The sequence below is a fragment of the Agelaius tricolor genome, unplaced genomic scaffold (assembly GCF_023055355.1).
Source record: "Agelaius tricolor isolate 1412-34295 unplaced genomic scaffold, bAgeTri1.0.p SCAF_88, whole genome shotgun sequence".
Taxonomy (NCBI): domain Eukaryota; kingdom Metazoa; phylum Chordata; class Aves; order Passeriformes; family Icteridae; genus Agelaius; species Agelaius tricolor.
The window spans coordinates 212,593-230,370 of NW_027269348.1; the positions used below are offsets into that span (position 1 = coordinate 212,593).

General features: G+C 65.5%; 2 protein-coding genes across 13 annotated transcripts in view; both read left to right on the forward strand.

Moving 5' to 3' along the window:
- Positions 1-704: 704 nt before the first annotated feature.
- On the forward strand, positions 705-10,053 carry LOC139585704 (uncharacterized). Of its 12 annotated transcripts, none has more exons than XR_011677213.1 (4): positions 705-3,056; positions 4,130-4,689; positions 8,075-9,487; positions 9,522-10,053. XR_011677213.1 is itself a non-coding variant. In XM_071418554.1 (4 exons), coding segments are annotated over exons 1-4 (2,742 nt in total). In that variant the 5' UTR covers positions 705-961; the 3' UTR covers positions 7,801-7,895. The 12 variants fall into 12 exon arrangements, 6 of the variants coding, with proteins under 6 accessions (XP_071274655.1, XP_071274652.1, XP_071274656.1 ...); XR_011677215.1 differs by having other exon boundaries at positions 8,075-9,385; positions 9,488-10,053; XR_011677216.1 differs by having other exon boundaries at positions 8,075-9,385.
- A 2,593-nt stretch (positions 10,054-12,646) lies between these two features.
- LOC139585699 (A.superbus venom factor 1-like) overlaps positions 12,647-17,778 on the forward strand; it is a 32,665-nt gene continuing 27,533 nt past the window's right edge. Inside the window, exons 1-7 of the mRNA XM_071418545.1 lie at positions 12,647-13,044; positions 13,842-14,034; positions 16,180-16,339; positions 16,941-17,011; positions 17,133-17,227; positions 17,311-17,393; positions 17,492-17,582. Coding sequence (XP_071274646.1) covers positions 12,938-13,044; positions 13,842-14,034; positions 16,180-16,339; positions 16,941-17,011; positions 17,133-17,227; positions 17,311-17,393; positions 17,492-17,582 — 800 coding nt within the window. The 5' untranslated portion in view covers positions 12,647-12,937. The remainder of the gene's footprint in view (positions 13,045-13,841; positions 14,035-16,179; positions 16,340-16,940; positions 17,012-17,132; positions 17,228-17,310; positions 17,394-17,491; positions 17,583-17,778) is intronic.

Here is a 17,778-nt window from a genome sequence, read left to right on the forward strand (position 1 = left end):
TTCACAGGAACTTGGGGGGGGGTCACAGGCACTGGGGGTCCGTGGGGTTTGGGGGATCTGAGGAGTTTTAGGGGGTCTGGGGGGCCATGGAGGGCAGGGGGCCGTGAGGAATGGAGGGGTCACAAGGACTGGGGGGCTCTGGAGTTTGGGGGGGTCCGAGGGGGCTGCAGGGTCTGGGGGTTCTGGGGGTGTTCGAGTGGCCTGAAGGGTCACAGAGGGGCTGGGGGAAATGGGGGGGGGGCAGGGGAGGACACCCAGGGGATGGGGGGGACACCTGGGGGTCACGGGGGGCTGGGATGGTCATGGCAGGCTGGAGGGTCCTGGGGACACCATGGGGACAGCATGGGGACACCGTGGGGATGGGGACAGCATGGGGACACTGTGGGGATGGGGACAGCATGGGGACACTGTGGGGACACGCTGGGACACAGATCAGGGTGGGGTAGGTCAGACCCTACAGGCCCAGGGGGATGTGGCAGGGCTTGGGGACACTTGGGGACACTTTGGGACACAGGGACTGTGGGGCCATGGAGACACTTTGGGACACAGTGACCATGCGGCCATAGGGACACTTTAGGACACTTTGGGGACACTTTGGGACCCAGGGGACACTTTGGGACACAGTGGCCGTGCAGCCATAGGGACTCCTGGCCATGGGGACAAGGGGGTGGGGGGGCCGGTTCCTCTCTGTGTCCCCATGTCCCCTTGGCTCCCTGTCCCCAGGTGTCCAATAGCCTTGTCCCCATGTCCCATGTCCCCATGTCCCATGTCCTGTGTCCCCACGTCCTGTGTCCCCATGTCCTCTGTCCTTGTGTCGCCATGTGCTGTGTCCCTGTGTCACCATGTCACCATGTTCTGTGTCGCCGTGTCCCTATGACCTGTGTCCCTTTCTCCTCCCTGTCCCCATGTCCCCCATGTCCCCTTAGCCACCTGTCCCCAGGTGTCCAATAGCTGTGTCACCATGTCCCCGATGTCCTCCCTGTCCCATGTCCCGTGTCCTGTGTCCCCACGTCCTGTGCCCACGTGTCCTATGTCCCTGTGTCCCCATGTCCTGTGTCCCCACATCCTGTGTCCCCATGTCCTCCCTGTCCCTCTGTGTCCTCCCTGTCCCCATGTCCTGTCCCCCCATGTCCCCCTGTGTCCCCATGTGCTGTGTCACCATGTCCTGTGTCACCATGTCCTCCCTGTCCCCATGTCTCCCCGTGTCCCCATGTCCTGTGTCCCCTTGTCCCCTTGTCCTCCCTGTCCCCATGTCCTGTACCTCCATGTCCCCTTGCCCACCTGTCCCCAGGTGTCCAATAGCCGTGTCCCCATGTCCCCATGTCCACCCGTGTCCTTTGTCTCTGTGTCCCCATGTCCCCCCGCCATGTCCCTATGTCCTTCTGGTCCCATGTCCCCATGTCCCAGCGCCCCCGTGTCCATCCCGTTCCCACTCCCGCTCCCTCCGGTCCATCCCTGTTTCCCTCCCCGTTCCCATCCCCGTTCCCATCCCCGGTTCCTCCCCGGTCCATCCCGTTCCCGTCCCTTTCCCATCCCCGTGTTTCCCTCCCTGGTTCCTCCCTGGTCCATCCCCGCTTCCCCCGGTCCCTCCCCCGTCCCTTCCGGGTGCATCCCCGTTCCCATTCCCGTTCCCATCCCCGTTCCCATCCCCGTTCCCCCCCCGTCCCTCCCTCCCCGTCCCTCCCTCCCCGTCCCTTCTCCCTCCCTCCTTCCCGATCCCCTCCCGGTCCCTCCCTCGATCCCTCCCTGGTCCAGCGCCGTTCCCATCCCCGGTTCCTCCCCGTTCCCATCCCTGTTACCCCCGGTCCATCCCCGTTCCTATCCCGTTCCTATCCCGTTCCCCCCGGCCCCTCCCCGTCCCCTCTCCCTCCCTCCTTCCCGATCCCCTCCCGGTCCCTCCCTGGCTCCAGCCCCGGTGCCTCTCCCGGTTCCTCCGCCCATCTGCCCCCCGCGCCCTCTCCCGACCCCTCCTCGTCCCCTCCGCTCCTCTCCCGGTCCCTCCCCGGTCCCTCTCCGGTCCAGCCCTCTCCCCCTCCATCTCTCGCTTCCTTCCCGGTCCATCCCCGGTCCGTCCCCGGTCCAGCCCTCTCCCCCTCCATCTCTCGGTCCATCTCCGGTCTCTCCCCCGTTCCATCCCCGGTCCCTTCCCGCTCCATCCCCATCCATCCCCGCTCCATCCTCGGTCCCTCCCCGGTCCTTCCCTCTCCCTGTCCATCCCCGCTCCATCCCCACCCATTCCCCGGTTTTTGCCCGGTCCCTTCGAGGTCTCTCTCCAGTCCCTCCGCGTTCCATCCTCATCCATCCCCGGTCCCTTCCCGCTCCATCCCCATCCCTCTCTCCATCCATTCCCGGTCCTTTCCCGCTCCATCTCCATCCATCCCCATCCATCCCCGGTCCCTCCCCGGTCCTTCCCCGGTCCCTCCCCGGTCCCTCCTCCGGTCCATCCCCGCTCTATCCCCAGTCTCCGCTCCATCCCCGACCCTCCCTGGTGCCTCCCCTGGTCCATTCCTCTCCCCCGGTCCCTCCCCGCTCCATCCCCGGTCCCTCCCCGATCCCTCCCACTCCCTCCCCGATCCCTCCCCGCTCCATCCCCATTCCTCCCCGTCCCTCTCATCCCTCCTCGGTCCCTCCCCATCCCTCCCTCTCCATCCCGGTCCCTCCCCATCCCTCCCCATCCCTTTCCATCCCTCTCCATCCCTTTCCATCCCTCCCCATCCCGGTCCCTCCCTCCCCATCCCGGTCCCTCCCCGGTCCCTCCCCGTCCCCCCCCGCCCCTCGGGGCTCCCTCCCCGTGCCCGTCCCGCGGATCCTCGCCGTGCCCGGTGCCAGAGCAGCGGGGGCGGCCATGGGCAAGGATTATTACCGCACGCTGGGGCTGTCCCGGGGGGCCTCGGCCGCCGACATCCGCCGCGCTTACCGGCGGCAGGCGCTGCGCTGCCACCCGGACAAGGACCGATCCCCGGGGGCCGAGCAGCGCTTCAAGGAGGTGGCCGAGGCCTACGACGTGCTCAGCGACCCCAAGAAACGGGAGATCTTCGACAAGTACGGGGAGGAGGGTGAGCGGCGGCACCGGGGGGACGGCCCGGGGGCAGGGCACGGGGTTGGGGGGCACGGGAGGGGTGAGGGGGTAGGTGGGGAGAGGGTCCGGGGGGCACGGGATGGGCAGAGGGGACGAGAGGGTCTGGGGTAGATGGGGAGGGCGCTCGGGGGCAGATGGGGAGGGGGTCTGGGGGGCACGGGAGGGGCAGTGAGGGGGTCAGGGGGTCCAGGGTTAGGTGGGGAGGGGTCTGGGGGTCACGGGAGGGGCAGGTGGGGGGTGAGGGTGGGGGGCTGAAGGGGAGATTGGGGGGAGAGTGAGGGGTGGGGGGGGCTTGGGGGTGACAGCAAGGAAGGTGAGGGGGTGAGAGGGTGGGGACAGGTGAGGGGGGCAGGTGACAGGGACAGGTGACAGGGCCAGATGAGGGGGACAGATGAGGGGACAGGGGGTGAGGACAGGTGACAGGACCAGGTGAGGGGGATGGGGCGTGAAGACAGGTGAGGGGGACAGGTGACAGGGACAGGTGAGGGGGACAGGTGACAGGGACAGGTGAGGGGGACACGGGGTGAAGACAGGTGAGGGGACGGGTGACACAGACAGGTGAGGGGACAGGTGACACAGACAGGTGAGGGGACAGGTGACACGGACAGGTGAGGGGGGCAGGGGACAGCGAGGACAGGCGCCAGTGCCCGGTGCCAGTGCCAGGATCGGCGGCTGGGGGCGGTGGGCACACACGGGAGGGTGGGCTCAGGGCTCGGGTGGCACCGAGAGGGGCACACGGGGAGGGGGCTCCGGGCCGGGCGCCCCGCGTGGCCCGGCGGGGCCGGCAGTGCCCGGGGGGGGCCGGGAGGGCGCCGGGGCGGTGCCGGGGGGGACCCGCTGGAGCCGGCTGGGCCTGTTGGGGCCCGTCCGGGACCGTCAGCGGCGTCGGCGCCACGGGCAGAACCGGTTCCCCACGGTTCCCCACGCCCTGGCCCTGCCCCACGCCCGGGCCCTGCCCTGCCCTGCCCGCGGCTCTCCCCGCGGCCGGGGGCGGGGAGGGGCTGATGGGCGCCTTCCCCACCTTCCTCCCAACGCCCCAAAATCCGCCAGGGCTGAAAGGGGGAGCCCCCACGCCCGGGCCGGGGGGCTCCAACGGGCCCACCTTCACCTACACGTTCCGCGGCGACCCGCACGCCATGTTCGCCGAGTTCTTCGACGGGCGCAACCCCTTCGACACCTTCTTCGTGCAGCGCAACGGCGACGATGAGGACGGCGACGAGACCTTCAACACCTTCCACGTGGGGGGATTCGGCAGCGTCAGCTTCCCGCGGGGCCGGGGCGGCGAGGGCCGCAAGCAGGACCCGCCCGTGCTGCACGAGCTGCGCGTGTCGCTGGAGGAGATCTACAGCGGCTGCACCAAGAAGATGAAGATCTCCCACAAGCGCCTGGGCCCCGACGGGAAGACGGTGAGGAACGAGGACAAGATCCTGACCATCGAGGTGAAGAGGGGATGGAAGGAGGGCACCAAGATCACCTTCCCCAAGGAGGGCGACCAGACGCCCAACAACATCCCGGCCGACGTGGTGTTCGTGCTCAAGGACAAGCCGCACGACGTGTTCCGGCGCGACGGCTCCGACATCGTCTACCCGGCCAGGATCAGCCTGCGCGAGGTCAGCGCGGCCCCGGGGCACCGGGGACATCGGCGTGGGTGGGATTGGTGGGGACCTTGGAGATGGGTGACAGTGGGGACACGGAGGGTGGGTGGGCTTGGTGGGGACATTGGAGATGGGGTGGGCTTGGGGACATCAGGGAGTGGGTAGGATTGGTGGGGATCTTGGAGATGGGGTGGGCTTGGTGGGGACATCAAGGAGTGGGCAGGCTTGGGGACATCAACAGGTCAGTGGGTTTGGTGGGGACATTGGAGATGGGTGACAGTGGGGACATCAGGGTGGGTGGGCTTGGTGGTGACATTGGGGTGGGTGGGCTTGGTGGGACATCAGCACTGGGTGGGCTTGGGGACATCAAGGGGTGGGTGGTGGTGGGGACAGTAGAGATGGGTGACAGTGGGGACATCAGGGAGTGGGTGGGTTTGGTGGGGACGTTGGAGATGGGGTGGTCCTGAGGACATCAGGGTGGGTGGGCTTGGTGGGGACGTTTGAGATGGGGTGCACTTGGTAGGGACATCATGAGCGGTGGGTGGTGCTGGGTGGCAGTGGGGACGTTGGAGATGGGGTGGGCCTGGTGGGGACATCAAGGAGTGGGTGGGCTTGGGGACATCAACAGGTCAGTGGGCTTGGTGGGGACCTTGGAGATGGGGTTGTCTTGGTGGGGACGTCAGGGAGCAGGTGGGTTTGGTGGGGACATTGAAGATGGGGTGGTCTTGGTGGGGACATCAGGGTGGGTGGGCCTGGTGGGGACGTTGGAGATGGGGTGGGTGACAGTGGGGACATCGGCATGGGTGGGTTTGGTGGGGACGTTGGAGATGGGGTGGTCCTGGGGACATCAGGGTGGGTGGGCCTGGTGGGGACGTTTGAGATGGGGTGCGCTTGGTAGGGACATCATGAGCGGTGGATGGTGCTGGGTGGGAGTGGGGACATTGGAGATGGGGTGGGCTTGGTGGGGACATCAAGGGGTGGGCGGGTTTGGTGGGGAGGTTGGAGATGGGTGACAGTGGGGACATCAGGGTGGGTGGGCTTGGTGGGGAGGTTGGAGATGGGGTTGTCTTGGTGGGGACATCAGGGTGGGTGGGCCTGGTGGGACATCAGCACTGGGTGGTCTTGGTGGGGACGTTGGAGATGGGTGACAGTGGGGACATTGAGGGTGGTTGGCAGGGGGACATTGGACATGGGGTGCGCTTGGTGCGAACATCAGAGGCTGGTGTTGGTGGGAACGCTGGAGATGGGGTGGTCTTGGTGGGGATACTGGAGATGGGGTGGGCTTGGGGACAGTAGAGATGGGTGACAGTGGGGACATTGAGGGTGGGCTTGGTGGGGACATAAGGGCTGGGTGGGCTTAGGGGGAATGTCAGGGGTTGGTGTTGGTGGGAACGTTGGAGATGGGGTGGGCTTGGTGGGAACATCAGGGGGAGGGTGGGCTTGGTGGGGATGTTGGAGATGGGTGACAGTGGGGACATTGAGGGTGGGCTTGATGGGGACGTCAAGAGATGGGGTGGTCTTGGTAGGGACATCAGGGCTGATGGGCTTGGTGGGGACATCAGGAGGTGGGTGGGCTTGGTGGGGACATCACGAGTGGTTGGGTGGTGCCGGGGTGGCAGTGGGGACATTGGAGATGGGGTGGTCTTGGTGGGGATGTCGGGTTGGTGTTGGTGGGGACATCAGGGCTGGGTGGGCTTGGGGGGGGGGGACATTGGAGATGGGGTGATCTTGGGGACATCAGGGCTGGGTGGGCTTGGGGGGACATTGGAGATGGGGTGATCTTGGGGACATCAGGGCTGGGTGGGCTTGGGGGGACATTGGAGATGGGGTGATCTTGGGGACATCAGGGCTGGATGGGCTTGGGGGGACATTGGAGATGGGGTGATCTTGGGGACATCAGGGCTGGGTGGGCTTGGGGGGACATTGGAGATGGGGTGATCTTGGGGACATCAGGGCTGGATGGGCTTGGGGGGACATTGGGGTTGGGGTGGTCTTGGTGGGGGCATCAAGGGTGGGTGGTAGTGGGGACATGGGGTGGGTGGCAGTGGGGTCGTCAGATGGGGACATCAGGACTGGGCTGGGTGGTGTTGGGGACGTCAGGGTTGGGTTGGTGGCAGTGGGGACACGGGTGGGCTTGGTGGGGATACCAGGGGGGACGTCACAGGTGGGACAGCTTGGGTGGGGGGACACAATGGGTGGCCAAGGGGTCACTCTGGGGTCACTCTGGGGTCACTGTGGGGGTCACTGTGGGGGTCACTCTGGGGGTTACTCTGGGGGTCACTCTGGGGCCATCCCAGGGGTGCCCCTTGGCCCAGCGCTGACATGTCCACCCTGTCCCCTGTCGGTGACCTGTCCCCCGTGTCCCCTGTGTCCCTGACCTGTCCCCATGTCCCCCGTGTCCCCCGTGTCCCCCATGTCCCCCATGTCCCTATGTACCTGACCTATCCCCGTGTCCCCCGTGTCCCTATGTGCCTGACCTGTCCCTGATGGGTCCCTTGCGTGCCCTGTGTCCCTGTGTACTTGATCTGTCCCCGTGTCCCCTGTGTCTCCCTGTCCCTGACGTGTCCCCCTGTCCCCTTCCCTGACCTATCCCTGTGTTCCCTGTCCCTGACCTGTCCCCATGTCCCTGACGTGTCCCCCTCTCCCTGATCTGTCCCTGTGTCCACCCTGTCCCTTGTCACTGACCTGTCCCCCCGTGTCCCCTGTGTCCCTGACCTGTTCCTGTGTCCCCTGTCACTGACCTGTCCCCGTGTCCCTGACGTGTCCCTGACGTGTCCCCAGGCTCTGTGTGGCTGCACGGTGACTGTCCCCACGCTCGATGGCTGCTCCATCCCCATGGTGTTCCATGACATGGAATGTCCCCCGTGTCCCTCTGTCCCTGACCTGTCCCCATGTCCCCGTGTCCCCCCAGGCTCTGTGTGGCTGCACGGTGACCGTCCCCACGCTCGATGGCCGCTCCATCCCCATGGTGTTCCAGGACATGGAATGTCCCCTGTGTCCCCATGTCCCTCTGTCCCTGACCTGTCCCTGACCTGTCCCCATGTCCCCGTGTCCCCAGGCTCTGTGTGGCTGCACGGTGACTGTCCCCACCCTGGATGGCCACTCCATCCCCATGGTGTTCCAGGACATGGAACGTCCCCCATGTCCCTGACATGTCCCAGTGTCCCCATGTCCCTCTGTCCCTGACCTATCCCCATGTCCCCATGTCCCCATCATGTCCCTGACGTGTCCCCAGGCTCTGTGTGGCTGCACGGTGACCGTCCCCACGCTCGATGGCCGCTCCATCCCCATGGTGTTCCAGGACGTGGAATGTCCCCATGTCTCTCTGTCCCTGACGTGTCCCAATGTCCCCTGTGTCCCCATGTCCCTGACCTGTCCCCGTGTCCCCGTGTCCCCCCAGGCTCTGTGTGGCTGCACGGTGACCGTCCCCACGCTCGATGGCCGCTCCATCCCCATGGTGTTCCAGGACGTGCTCAAGCCGGGGGTCAAGCGCCGCGTCCCCGGGGAGGGGCTGCCCCTGCCGCGCTCCCCGGAGCTGCGCGGGGACCTCGTCATCGAGTTCGAGGTCAAATTCCCGGACCGGATCCCGCCCGCCTCCAAACCCCTCCTGGAGCAGATCCTGCCCCCATAGGGACCCCCCAAACCCCCCCGGGGGTGCGGACTCGGGGGGGACCCCCTGGAACAGCCCCTGGCGCTGGGGGGATCCCGCTGGGCTCCTCCTCCTCCTCCTCCTCCTCCTCGGGGGGTTTGGGGTGTCCCTGTCCCTGATCTCAGGGGGGTTTTGGGGTCACCCCGCTGTCCCGGGGGGTTTTGGGGTCACCCCGCTGTCCTGGGGGGTTTTGGGGTCACCCCGCTATCCCGGGGGGTTTGGGGTGTCCCTGTCCCTGATCTCAGGGGGGTTTTGGGGTCACCCCACCATCCCGGGGGTTTTGGGGTGTTCCTGTCCCCAGTCTCAGAGCTCCAAGGGGTTTTGGGGTCACCCCGCTGTCTCGGGGGGTTTTGGGGTGTTCCTGTCCCCAGTCTCAGAGCCCTGAGGGGTTTTGGGGTCACCCCGCTGTCCCGGGGGCTTTGGGGTGTTCCTGTCCCCGAGCTCAGGGCGGTTTTGGGGTCACCCCACCATCCCGGGGGTTTTGGGGTGTTCCTGTCCCCAGTCTCAGAGCTCCAAGGGGTTTTGGGGTCACCCCACTGTCCCGGGGGGTTTTGGGGTCACCCCGCTGTCCCGGGGGTTTTGGGGTGTTCCTGTCCCCGAGCTCAGAGCTCTGAGGGGTTTTGGGGTGCTCTTGTCTCCAATCTCAGAGCTCAGAGGGGTTTTGGGGTCCTCCCGCTGTCTCAGGGGGTTTTGGGGTCACCCCGCTGTCTCAGGGGGTTTTGGGGTGTCCCTGTCCCCATTCTCAGGGGTTTTGGGGTGTCCCTGTCCCCAATCTCGGAGCTCCAAGTGGTTTTGGGGTCACCCCGTTGTCTCAGGGGGTTTTGGGGTGTCCCTGTCCCCGATCTCAAGGGTTTTGGGGTCATCCGCCTGTTCCCAGGGTTTTGGGGTCACCCCGAAGGTGTCCTGGGGGGTTTTGGGGTGTCCCTGTCCTCCCATCTCTGCTCTGGGTGTCCCTGTCCCCCAAATTCGGGGTGTCCAGGTCTCCAGGTGTCCTTGTCCGTCCCCCCCCCCATTTTGGGGGTCTCTGGGTGCCTCTTTCCCCCCCATTTTGGGGGTCCCCAGGTCTCCTTGTCCCCCCCAATTTAGGGGTCCCCACTTCCCCCCCCCCCCCCATTTTGGGGGTCTTTGGGGTGTCTCTGTGCCCCCCATTTTGGGGGTCCCCAGGTGTCCTCGACCACCCCAATTTTGGGGTCCCCAGGTGTCCTCGACCACCCCAATTTTGGGGGTCTCTGGGTGTCCTTATCCCCCCCATTCTGGGGGCCAAGGACACCTGAAGACCCCTCCCCATTTTGGGGGTCCCCAGGTGTCTCTGTCCCCCATTTTGGGGGTCTCTGGTTGTCCTTGACCCCCAATTTTGGGGTCCCCGGGTGTCCTTAACCCCCCCCTCCCAATTTTGGGGGTCTTTGGGTGTCCTTGTCCCCCCCCCAATTTGGGGATCTTGGGGTGTCCTTGTCCCCCCCCAATTTTGGGGTCCCCACGCCCCCCCCCCCCATTTTGGGGTCCCCCCCTGTCCTTGCCCCCCCTCCCCCCCCAGGGCTGTATTTAGGGGAGGGGTCCCCACATCCCCTCCCCCCCTTTTTGGGGTCCCCCCCCTCATCCTTCATTGGGGGGGGGGGCGGGGGGGCCGCGGGCGGCTCGGGGGGGGGGGGGAGGGGAGGGGCGGGGCCCTCGCGGATTTTTGGGGTGAAACCGCCCGGAAAAGGGGCCGAGATTAAAAAACCCTAAAACCCAAGCGGGGTCTGCTTTATTTGGGGAGGGGGCGTCGGGGATTTGGGGTGGGGAGGGGCACAGAGGGGGGGGGGCCACATTTGCCCCCTCCCCAAATCACACAGGGACCCCTCCCCACCCCAGGGTGTGCGGGACCCCAAATGGGGGCTGAAAACCCCCAGAAATGGGCATGGGGGAGACCCCTCCCCAAATGGGGGCTGGGACCCCCAGAAATGGGCATTGGAGACCCCTCCCCAAATGGGGGCTGGGACCCGATACCGTGTTTGGGACCCCTCCTCAAATGGGGTTTGGGACCCCAAATGGGGTTTGGGACCCTAAATCGGTTATGGGACCCCTCCCCAAATCGGGTTTGGGACCCCTCCCCATATGGGGTCTGTGACCCCTCCCCAAATCGAGTTTGGGACCCCTCCTCAAATGGGGTTTGGGACCCCAAATTGGGTTTGGGACCCTAAATCGGTTATGGGACCCCTCCCCAAACGGGGTTTGAGACCCCTCCTCAAATGGAGTTTGGGACCCTAAATCGGGTCTGGGACCCCTCCTCAAATCGGGTGTGGGACCCCTCCTCAAATGGGGTTTGGGACCCCCAGATGGGGTTTGGGACCCCTCCTCAAATGGGATCTGGGACCCCTCCGGAAATTGGGTTTGAGACCCCAAATCGGTTATGGGACCCCTCTCCAGATGGGGTTGGGACCCCTCCCCAAACGGGGTTTGGGACCCCCAGATGGGGTTTGGGACCCTTCCTCAAATGGGGTTTGGGACCCAAAATCGGTTATGGGACCCCTCCTCAAATGGGGTTTGGGACCTCAAATTGGGTTTGGGACCCCTCCCCAAATTGGGTTTGGGACCCTAAATCGGTTATGGGACCCCTCCCCATATGGGGTCTGTGACCCCTCCCCAAATCGAGTTTGGGACCCCTCCTCTAATGGGGTTTTGGACCCTAAATTGGGTTTGGGACCCTAAATCGGGTGTGGGACCCCTCCCCAAATGGGGTTTGGGACCCTAACTGGGGTTTTGGACCCTAAATCGGGTGTGGGACCCCTCCCCAAATGGAGTCTGAACCCCCCCTTTTGGGGTCTATTCCTGCCCCCTCCTCAAATGGGTGTGCCCAGGTGTCCCCATGTGTCCCCAGGTGTGTCTGAGATGTCCCCAGGTGTCCCCAGGTGTCCCAGGTGTGCCCAGGAGGGGTCCAGGTGGCCTGGACACGGTGGCTGTCCCCGCTGTCCCCTCAGTGTCCCCCAATGTCCCCCACTGCCATCTCAATGTCCCCAATGTCCCCCAGTGTCTCCCAGTGTCCCCAGTGTCCCCAATGTCCCCAGTGTCCCCTCAATGTCCCCAATGTTCTCAATGTCCTCAATGTCCCCAATGTCCCCAATGTCCCCAGTGTCCCCTCAATATCCCCAATGTCCCCCAGTGTCCCCTCAATGTCCCCAATGTCCTCAGTGTCCCCAGTGTCCCCTCAGTGTCCTCAGTGTCCCCCTGTGTCCCTCGTGCCACCCCGAGTGTCCCCCAGGGCCCCTCCACTGCCATCCCAGTGTCACCCAATGTCCTCTGGCTGTCCCCAGTGTCTCCCCAGAGCCACCCCAATTGTCCCCCAGTGTCCCCAATTGTCCCCCAGTGTCCCCAATGTCCCCACTTCTCCCCCAATGTCCCCAGTGCCACCCCAGTGTCACCAATGTCCCCTCCCCGTCCCTCGGGCCATCCCCAGCTCTCTCCCCGCTGTCCCCTCCCTGTCCCCTCCTGTCCCTGTGTCCCCCTCTGTCCCCGCTGTCCCCTCGTGTTCCCCACATCCCCCACTGTCCCCGCTGTCCCCTGGTGTCCCTGATGTCCCCTGTCCCTCTCTGATGTCCCCACTGTCCCCGCTGTCCCCACTGTCCCCGCACTGTCCCCCACTGTCCCCCACTGTCCCTCACTGTCCCCTTCTGTGCCCCACTGTCCCCGCTGTCCCCTCCTGTCCCTTGTGTCCCCTCTTGTCCCCTCTGTCCCCTCCTGTCCCCGCGCTGTCCCCGCTGTCCCCGCGCTGTCCCCGCGGTGTCGCAAGCCCCGCGCTGGCCCCGCGCCCGCTCCTTCCCCGAAATGAGGAGCGGCCGCCCCGCCCCTCCCCCACCGCGCCCCGCCCCTCCCCCACCCCAACCGCTGCCACCTCCCCCACCCCCCCCACCCCCCCTTTGTCACCGGGGTCCCCAAGGTGTCACACCCAGACCCACAACAGGCGGCCGCAGGTGACAGAAAGTGACCAAAGGTGGCCGGGAGTGACCAAAGGTGGCCGCAGGTGGCCGGGGGTGACCAAAGTGTCCGGGAGTGGCCGCAGGTGGCCGGGAGTGGCCGGAGCCACCCCCACTCCCCCTTTGTCACCAGGGTCCCCAAAGTGTCACCCCCAGACCCACAACAGGCGGCCGAAAGTGACCAACAGTGGTCGCAGGTGACCAAAGGTGTCCGGAGGTGGCCGAGGGTGACCAAAAGTGACCAAAAGTGGTCGGGGGTGACCAAAGGTGCCAAAAGTGACCAGAGGTGGCCGGGGGTGGCCGCAGGTGGCCGGGGGTGGCCGGAGCCCCCCTCCCCCACCCCCCCACCCCCACCTTGACCCCTCCCATGGGTGGGGGCGGGGCTCGGGTTACCCAATAACCCCCCCGGGGCCGCCCCCATAAAGGGACAAGGGACCCCCCCCCCCCCCCCCCGTGTCGCCGTCCCCGTCCCTGTCCCTGTCCCTGTCGCTGTCGCCGTTCCTGTCCCCGTCTCCGTCGCTGTCCCTGTCGCCGTCGCTGTCGCCGTCCCTGTCGCTGTCGCTGTCGCCGTCGCCGTCGCCGTCGCCGTCCCTGTCGCTGTCGCCGTCGCTGTCGCTGTCGCCGTCGCTGTCGCCGTCGCTGTCGCCGCCCCCTCCCTGCGGCCATGGGGGCTCCGGCGCTGCCCCCTCCTCACCCTCCTCATCCTCGTCCTCTCCTCTTCCTCCTCCTCGGATTCCTGGCGCTGCTCGGGACCCCCGCCCGCGCTCAGCTGTGAGACACTGGGGACCCCCACCCATGGGACCCCCACCCATGGGACCCAAACCCAAACCCACCCATGGGACCCTCATTGGGACCCCCACCCATGGGACCCCCACCCCAAACCCCATCCCCACCCATGGGAGCCTCATTGGGACCCCCACCCCAACCCCAACCATGGGACCCTCACCCCAAACCAAACCCACCCATGGGACCCCCACCCCATTGTCCATGGGACCCCCCAAACCATGGGACCCCCAACCCCACCCATGGGACCCTCATGGGACCCCCACCCCAACCCACCCCTATCCATGGGACCCCCACCCATGGGACCCCCACCCACCCATCCGTGAGACCACCAAACAATGGGACCCCCATGGAAGCCCCTTTTCGGGACCCCCCCACCCATGGGTGCTGTGGGGACAGATTTTGGGGTTTCTGGGTGCTCTGAGGTCACCAAAGGTTTATGGGGTCCCCAAGTTGATATCAAGACAGATGTTGGTGTTTCTGAGATGCCTGAGGTGTTTTGGGGCAGATTTTGGGGTTTCGGGGCAGATTTTGGGGTTTTTGGGGCAGATTTTGGGGGTTTCGGGGCAGATTTTGGGGTTTTGGGGCAGATTTTGGGTGTTTTGGGGCAGATTTTGGGCTTTCGGGGCAGATTTTGGGGTTTTGGGGCAGATTTTGTGGGTTTCAGGGCAGATTTTGGGGGTTTTGGGGCGGATTTTGGGGTTTCGGGGCAGATTTGGGGGTTTTTGGGGCAGGTCCCTGTGCCCCGTGCCCCCCCAGCCCCGGCCAGCCCCGGCTGTCCCCAGGGTGACCATGGTGACCCCGGCCGTGCTGCGGCTGGAGACGGACGAGCGGCTGCTCCTGGAGGCCCCCGGGGTGACCGCGGCCACCCAGGCCCTGCTGCTGGTCCAGGACTTCCCCCAGAAGCGCCAGGTCCTGTTCCGGAGCCACGTGGAGCTGAGCCCGGAGCAGGGCATGATGGCCACGGCCACCATCAAGGTACGGTCACTGTCACCGTGTCCTGGTCACTGTCACCGTGTCCTGGTCAGTGCCACCATGTCCTGGTCAGTGTCACCACCCCCTGGTCAGTGTCACCATCCCCCCCTGGTCAGTGCCACCATGTCCTGGTCACTGTCACCATGTCCTGGTCAGTGTCACCATCCCCTGGTCAGTGCCACCATCAAGGTACAGTCACTGCCACCATGTCCTGGTCAGTGTCACCATCCCCTGGTCAGTGCCACCATCAAGGTACGGTCACTGCCACCATGTCCTGGTCAGTGTCACCATGCCCTGGCCACGGCCACCATCAAGGTACGGGGTCACCTCCCTCTGGTCACTGTCACCGTGCCCTGGTCAGTGCCACCAGCCCCTGGCCACGGCCACCATCAAGGTACGGTCACTGTCACCATGTCCTGGTCAGTGCCACCATGTCCTGGTCACTGTCACCATGCTCTGGTCAGTGCCACCATCCCCTGGCCACGGCCACCATCAAGGTACGGGGTCACGTCCCCACCCTGGTCACTGTCACCATGCCCTGGTCAGTGCCACCATGCCCTGGTCACTGTCACCATGTCCTGGTCACTGTCATCATGTCCTGGTTAGTGCCACCATCCCCTGGTCACTGTCACCATCCCCTGGTCACTGTCACCATCCCCTGGCCACGGCCACCATCCCCTGGTCACTGCCACCATGCCCCGGTCAGTGCCACCATCCCCTGATCAGTGCCACCATCAAGGTACAGTGTCACCTCCCTCTGGTCGCTGTCACCATGCCCTGGTCAGTGCCACCATCAAGGTACAGTGTCACCTCCCCTTTCTGGTCAGTGTCACCACCCTCCGGTCACTGTCCCCTTCTGGTAACTGCCACCACCCCTTTCTGGTCACTGTCACCTCCCCCTGGTCACTGCCATCCCCCTGGGCAGTGTCGTCCCCCCCCCCGGTCAGTGCCACCCCCCTGGTGACCAGCACGGGTCACTGTCCCCTCTCTGGTCAGTGTCACCCCCTGGTGACCAGCACGGGTCACTGTCCCCTCTCTGGTCAGTGTCACCCCCCTGGTGACCAGCACCGGTCACTGTCCCCTCTCTGGTCAGTGTCACCCCCCTGGTGACCAGCACCGGTCACTGTCCCCTCTCTGGTCAGTGTCACCCCCCTGGTGGCCAGCACGGGTCACTGTCCCCTCTCTGGTCAGTGTCACCCCCCTGGTGACCAGCACGGGTCACTGTCCCCTCTCTGGTCAGTGTCACCCCCTGGTGGCCAGCACGGGTCACTGTCCCCTCTCTGGTCAGTGTCACCCCCTGGTGGCCAGCACGGGTCACTGTCCCCTCTCTGGTCAGTGTCACCCCCCTGGTGGCCAGCACCGGTCACTGTCCCTGCGGTCACTGCCCAGGACGGGAAACGGGAACTGACCCTGAGCGGGGGTGGGGAATGGCCAGGGGGGGGACAGTGGTCACTGCTGGGGACAGAGGGATGGTCAGTGCTGGGGACAGTGGTCAGTGCTGGGGACAGTGGTCAGTGCTGGGGACAGAGGGATGGTCACTGCTGGGGACAGTGGGATGGTCACTGCTGGGGACAATGGGCACTGCTGGGGACAGTGGGATGGTCACTGCTGGGGACAGTGGTCAGTGCTGGGGACAGAGGGATGGTCACTGCTGGGGACAGTGGGGTGGTCTCCTCCAGGTGACCCCACAGATGTCCCCAGTGTCGCCAATGTCCCCAATGTCCTCATTGTCTCCTGTCCCCGTGGATGTCCCCAGTGCCCCCTGTCCCCAATATCCCCAATGTCCCCAGTGTCCCCAGTGTCCCCATGTCCCCAATGTCCCCCCTGTCCCCAATGTCCCCCCTGTCCCCCCTGTCCCCAATGTCCCCACTGTCCCCACTGTCCCCAGTGTCCCCATGTCCCCAATGTCCCCAATGTCCCCCCTGTCCCCATGTCCCCAGTGTCCCCCCTGTCCCCATATCCCCAGTGTCCCCATGTCCCCACTGTCCCCAATGTCCCCTGTCCCCAGTGTCCCCATGTCTCCCCTGTCCCCAATGTCCCCACTGTCCCCACTGTCCCCCCTGTCCCCATATCCCCAGTGTCCCCCATGTCCCCACTGTCCCCAATGCCCCCCCAGTGTCCCCATGTCCCCTGTCCCCCTGTCCCCAGGTGCCAGCCAAGGCGCTGCCGCAGGCGCCAGGGAAGCCGTTTGTGGCGGTGACAGCGCGGGTGGGCGCGGTGACACTGGAGAAGGTGCTGCTGGTGTCCCTGCAGAGCGGCCACATCTTCGTGCAGACCGACAAACCCATCTACACCCCGGGCAGCACCGGTGAGGGACACCTGGGGACACCTGGGGACACCTGGGGACAGCTGGGGACAGCTGGGGACACCCTGGGGACAGTGCGGGGACAGCTGGGGACATTGGAGAGGATGGGGACACTGAAGGGATTGGGACACCCCCGGCAGCACCAGTGAGGGGGACACCCTGGGCACACTCTGGGGACACCCTGGGCACACCCTGGGGACACTCAGGGACGGGTGGGGACATTGGAGGGGATGGGGACACCAAGGAGATGGGGACACTGTGGGGACATTGAGGAGATGGGGACACCAAAGGGATGGGGACACCCTGGGCAGCACTGGTGAAGGGACACCCTGGGGACACCCTGGGGACACTGCGGGGACAGATGGGGACACTGCGGGGACAGCTGGGGACACCCTGGGGACAGCTGGGGACATTGGAGGGGATGGGGACACTGAAGGGATTGGGACACTGTGGGAACACCTCACGTTGTCACCTCACCTTGTCCCCTGTGTCCCCTCTCAGTCCCCTGTGTCCCCTCCCAGTGCTGGCTGTCCCCACATGTCCCCTGTGTCCCCTGACCTTGTCCCTTGTGTCCCCTGACCTTGTCCCCTGTGTCCCCTCCCAGTGCTCTGCCGCCTCTTCACCGTGAACCACCTCATGCAGCCGGTGGCCAAGACGGTCACCGTGGAGATCAAGGTGGGTGCCCTGGGGTGGCACGGGTGGGTGACACAGGTGGGTGACACGGGTGGGTGACACGGGTGGGTGACACGGGTGGGTGACACGGGTGTGACACGGTGCCACCCGCGTGTCCCCTCAGACGCCCGACAACGTCATCATCAAACAAGTTCTGGTGTCATCCCCGACCAAAAACGGGATCCTGTCCCTCACCCACAACCTGCCCGAGGTCATCAGGTGGGTGTCACCGTCCCCCGCGGTGGCCTGGGGACACCCCCGGCACTGTCACCTCCCTGTCACCTCCCTGTCACCTCCCCCAGCTTGGGCATGTGGACGATTTCGGCCAAATTCGAGGATTCTCCGGATCAGGATTTCAGCACCAAATTCGAGGTCAAGGAATACGGTGGGTGAGGGGTGAGGGTGGCCTTGGGGACATCGGGGGCTGTCCCCAGGGGGTGGCGGTGTCACCGTGTCACCGATGTCACCAATGTCACCCCGCAGTGCTGCCCAGCTTCGAGGTGTCCCTGGTTCCTGAGAAGAAATTCCTCTACATTGACCGCCAGCAGGACTTCAAGGTGTCCATCCATGCCAGGTGACACCAAAATGTCCCTTTTTGGGGACAATAGTGTCCCCTCCGGGGTCACAGCTGTGTGGGGGGACAGGGGACAGCTGGGCTTGGCTGGTGGCCCTGGGGGTGGCACGATGGGGACACGGCGTGGCTTGGGGACATCGGTGGTGGTGGCAGGGATGGGGTGGCAGAGATGGGGTGGCAGCATGGGGACACAGTG